Source organism: Alligator sinensis, unplaced genomic scaffold, assembly GCF_000455745.1.
Source record: "Alligator sinensis unplaced genomic scaffold, ASM45574v1 scaffold647_2, whole genome shotgun sequence".
NCBI classification, from domain to species: domain Eukaryota; kingdom Metazoa; phylum Chordata; order Crocodylia; family Alligatoridae; genus Alligator; species Alligator sinensis.
Genome location: NW_005841832.1, coordinates 5,646,378 through 5,651,817, shown reverse-complemented (window position 1 = coordinate 5,651,817; position 5,440 = coordinate 5,646,378). Strand labels below are relative to the sequence as shown.

The 5,440-nt window shown below is 40.7% G+C and overlaps 1 protein-coding gene across 2 annotated transcripts in view; it reads left to right on the top strand.

Moving 5' to 3' along the window:
- Positions 1–4,249, top strand: part of PLPPR4 (phospholipid phosphatase related 4) — a 63,986-nt gene extending 59,737 nt beyond the window's left edge. For both annotated transcript variants that reach the window (XM_006015005.1, XM_006015004.1), the window contains one exon: positions 2,912–4,249. In XM_006015005.1, the coding sequence (XP_006015067.1) occupies positions 2,912–4,249 (1,338 nt within the window). The remainder of the gene's footprint in view (positions 1–2,911) is intronic.
- Positions 4,250–5,440: the final 1,191 nt, after the last annotated feature.

Below are 5,440 nucleotides of genomic sequence, written 5' to 3'. Positions count from 1 at the left end.
TCACTGCTAGGGCGCTTTCCCTAGCAGTTTTTCCCTCTTTAGTAGCAGGGTGCCTTAGTGCTCTGCCACAACTTGGAAGGAAAACAAAGAAAAAAAATTGCTGCCACGTTAAGTTTATACTACATGGGTTAGTTTTATCACAAATAAAAACTAATACCAAAATTAACATATTACAAAATGCAGTAAATTACCAAGCCAGGAAGAAACTAACTGATGCCCTTATTGATCTTTGGAGAATGGTATAGAGGTTGCACAAAGTTGTTCTGATCATAAACAAGGAGCAGTGGTTTCAAGTTGCAGCAAGGGAAGTTTAGGTTATATATTAGAAAGAATTTTCTCACTAGAAGGGTAGTAAAATACTGGAACAGGTTATGCAGAGAGGTGGTAGAAGCTCCATCATTGGAGGTTTTCAAAACCTGGCTAGACAAAGCTTTGGCTGGGATGATCTAGTTGGGGATGGTCCTGCTTTGAGCAAGGGGTTGAACTAGATGACTTCCTGAGGTCCCTTCCAACTCTTTCTATGATTCTATGCCAGGAAGCTCCAAGGCATTCCACCTGTATCAGTTAGAAGCAGGTGTAATAATTCAGGGTCTGCTTTGAGGAATACTCAGGATAACATCTTACACCAGTTGGTGAAAAGATAAGAAACCATTCTACCAGTGTCTTCTTACATCTGCACAGCATGGCCAGGTTAATCACCTACCAGCACACAAGCAGAGATGTAATGATGCAGCCAGTTGCCCAGGACACCTACCACACACAGGGGAGCAGCAAATTCCAGTTGCTGCCACATCACACGGCTGCAGCAACAGCTATTTTTCTCTGGCCACCCCTCCAATTTGGTGCCTGTTGTGTCTGCTCCAGGCACCCTGCCCTAGTGCTCAAGAAGATCTGGTGACAACATTTTACCTGGGTCTTCTGTGGGTAGGTGAATGAAGAAACTTTCCTGAATCCAGTTCAGCTATTTACACACCAAAATGAGTCCCATGTCTGTCAGTATAACATTGAAACATATGACTGTCCATCACTTTTTGATCATCACATGACAACCTAAGGTACAATGAGTTTACAATAGTGGGTGATTTTGAGGGCATCTGCTTTTAGAGCAGAAGAATGACCATCAGCATAACTAGACCATGAAAATCATATTATATATTGAAAGTAGTTGATTCTTTATTAACAAATTTCACATAAAATGACTAATCTGTGATTTTTTTAAAGTCACAAAAAGGAGCTGTGCATATGTTTTATTTTATTTTTTAACCATGTTCTTGGCTCAGGTGCCCACATGCTGTTGCACAGTTGCATACTGGAAGGTTCATTGTTCTGCATACTATGCACCATATGAATCTGTCCTGAAAGCTAAAAATCGATGGGGAAAGAGAAAGGAAAAATAATACTGTGCAAGTACAAGTAGCTCTGGACAGAGTGCAAGGAACAATTAAGCTGAGTGATTAATTCAAATAGTTTAACTATTTATGACATATTTGCTCTTGGTGGAGTAAAAGTAATATTGTAGCCATGATGATCCATAATTATTTTAGGCACAAGAATTTTTAGGGTAATATTTTATTGTAGAGGTTCCCAACCACCGGGCTGTGAAGGGTTGGCTGCCAGGTCACAGCATAATCCCCCCACTCGGACTCCCTTCCTTCCACCCAGCCGAGCAGCTTCCACTGCCAGCAGTGACGCGCAGGGTTAAAGCTGGGGAGGCGGGGCAGCCCTGGGAAGGAGGCAGCTGGCTCCGTGCACCCCATCCTGCTCCTGTGCCAGGCCGCAGGTTGGGAACCACTGTTTTATTGGACCAACTATACAGTTGTGATAAAGTTAGACATAACCTGATGAAGAATGTCTAGCATTTGAAAGCTCGTCTAATTTTATCCCAACTATGTAGTTGGTCCAATAAAAGATGTCACCCAAAGAAATTGTTGCCTCTTGCATATTCTCTCTTAGCAGAGTTTCTGGAAATGACATTGTTTTACCACTGATCCACTGAATAGAAAAATGTAGTAAAGCTAAACCTTGCTAAAGTTCTGCCCACCTTGGAAACCACTGATTCACAGGTGATGAATTGTTCTTTCATGTAGATCTTGTATTACATGGTTATTATGAAAATGAAAGGGCAGAACTACTGAACAGAGAACTAATCAGGCTTGAACAAGTTTCAATAAATCAGAGCAGACAGTTGTATGACTGTAAAATTTCATCAGTTAGGACCAGGAATTGCAAAATCATTTATTATTTTGAAAGCCACATGTTCTCTCTTGTGCTGAATATTGTTTTATATTCAGCACAACCCCCAGCTCATGGGCTAGGTCTGGCCTGCGGTGCTGTGTCATTTGATGCACTGGGCTCCATGCATCTAGAAATCTGGTGACGGGGAGTGATGGCAGCATTGCCTGTCCCCTGCCAAATTTCTGAACCTGTGCAAAGCCTGGTAGGCTAGATAGTATGGCCCTGAGGGCTAAATTGGACACAAGGGTCTGTAAGGACATGGGGCCTGATAGAGGCACGTGGTACCCAACCCAGTGCACAGACCCTGTGATAGCTCTGGCCTGAAATGTTGAGCACCACTGCTTTATAGGAGAGAGAACAACAGAAGGAAGCCAAGTACCCCAGTTCCCCTAAATATTAACTTGGGCAATAGTGGTGTAACTAGGTAGCCTACTGGTATAACTGTGTACATAATTGGACATACAGAACTGTGAGCAGAATTGCTACAAGATAAAAGTTCTATTGGTGAAGATGCTAACTAATGGAAAAGAAACCAGGCAAACAGAAACTGAATGAGTCCTGTCAAATCTGAATTAATTCTACAATTTTCCTTTTTACATTGAGCCATAAGAGTTTAATTGAAGTGTCTAAAAATATTTCTTTATCCATAATTGACTGCTTTTATCCAAAATATCAGGGCCTGTATGCTGTTGGGAATTTCCTACCAAGTGAAGAGAATGTGTTTCATCAGAACCTGCACAGAGAACCGTTAAGGTCTTTAACAGACCTTAGTCAAGATGCCAACAGAATTTTACCGGGTAAAAATGGTGGCAGCAGCGACGGAATTTCTTCTCACCATTCTGAGAGTATCTTGAATAGAAACCATAGAGATTCTGGATCCCTAACTAACATCAAGAGAGCAAATGCTGATGTAGAGATCATAACTCCACGGAGCCCCATGGGAAAGGAAAATATGGTTACCTTTAGCAACACTTTGCCAAGAGTTAATACACCAGCACTAGAAGATCCAGCTCGACGAAATGCAACAATTCATGCATCAATGGACTCTGCCCGTTCCAAGCAACTTCTTTCTCAATGGAAGAACAAGAATGAAAGTCGAAAGTTGTCTTTACAGGTAATAGAGACTGACTCTGGACAGTCACCACCAAGAACTATTGAAATAAGATCCAGCTCTGAGCCATCTAGAGTGGGCGTTAATGGGGATCATCATGTTCCCACCAATCAGTATCTAAAAATTCAGCCTGGTAGTGTACCAGGCTGTAACAATACTGGTCTTTCAGGTGGGCCCAGAGTCTCTATTCAGTCACGCCCAGGGTCTTCACAGCTAGTACATATTCCTGAAGAGACACACGAAAATATAAATACATCTCCAAAAAGTAGTTCAGCTAGAGCAAAATGGCTGAAAGCTGCAGAGAAGAGTGTTGCATGTAGAAGCAATAGTCAGCCAAGAATCATGCAAGTGATAGCCATGTCAAAGCAGCAAGGTGTGCTTCAGAGCAGTACTAAGAATTCAGAGGGTAGCACAGTTACCTGTACTGGAGCCATCCGGTATAAAACCTTGACAGATCATGAACCAACCGGTATTGTCAGAGTTGAGGCCCATCCAGAAAATAACAGACCGCTGATTCAGATGCCATCAGAAGGTGAAGGGAGTGGATCATGGAAATGGAAAGGTCCTGAGAAAGGCAGCCTTCGGCAAGCATATGAGCTCAATGATCTCAATAGGGACTCTGAGAGCAGTGACTCCTTGAAAGACAGTTATGGGTCAGGTGACAGGAAAAGAAGTAACATAGATAACCCTGAGCATCACCATCATGGAATTACCACTATTAGAGTCACACCAGTTGAAGGAAGTGAAATTGGCTCTGAGACACTGTCCATTTCCTCTAGTCGGGACTCTACACTTCGAAGAAAAGGTAACATCATTTTAATCCCTGAACGAGGGTGCAGTCCAGAGAACACCAGAAACATCTTCTATAAAGGAACATCCCCCACAAGAGCATACAAAGAATGAAATCAGAAGTATCGGCTGATCCGTACCATCAAGAATTAAATACATTTTGATAAAGCTCCTGCTCTATTTGTTTTTGAGCTGATGTTAGAAATATCCTTGATGTGCCAAATTACTGATCATCAGCCTGACTCTTTTTTAATGTTGCTGATGTGTGGTGTGCATGAGTCTGTGCATATCATATAGTGGGGGGGAAAGCACAATGCAAGAACCTAACTAATGTGAAGAGCTTTCTTAGAACTTCAGACTCAAAATATTTATCTGAGGGTGATGATGTCAATCAAAAACAAGAGTCTTGAACAGACACTTTATTTCCTGAATGTGCCAACTTTTTTATTTTATTTATATTTACGTCCGAGGACAAATCAATTTTTCACAGCAAAGGCTGTATCAGTGTTGTATAATCACCTTTGCAGAGTTTGCACCAAAACTTTAATACAGGATGGTGCTGATTACAACTTTACATATTTTGAAAAATTTACATACCTGTTTAATTCTACAGACACATGATGTGTTGGTGTACAGTTACTTTAAAAGTAATGTCAATAATACTATGATGATGCTGGCTGCATTCATTTAGAGTAGGAAATATTTACAGCTTTGTTATAGTGGATCTGTCACATTAAAAGATTGCAAAGGTTTTGTGTAGTTCTTCAAAATGTCTACTGCAACAAAAAATATGTGGGTGACGCTCCATTAGAATGGAATATCTATCTGTTTTGAATAGTTTTGCTGCTGTTATTGCTCAACTTTTGTTTAAGTACAGGTGCTACTAATGAAGAGGCTGCTTCTTAGTGGGCTAACTTGTAGAACTGTTTTAAATATTGTTTTTAAAGGGGTCTTTTAAAAGTACTTACAGAAATTCTGATTCTACATTCTCACCACCTCACATTTTGTCTCTCTTTAAATCTTACATGTTTCTGTTAATTTTTTATTGGATAATGCTTGGCACTGATAATTGAACAATGAAAAATTGTGACCCACACAATTCGAAATTGCCACTGCCTGATCAGTTGCCAGCTACTGAGTAATTAGTGGTCTAGCTTACACTTAGAAGTAGTCGGTCAATTCACTTGCTTAGTTTGGCACATGTGACCCATACATTTCACTCCAGTCACAGTCATGTGAGTCCTTATTTATGATGCTTTGCTTTAAATTTGAAATGCCTTGGTATTAACAGTATTAGAGAGTGTT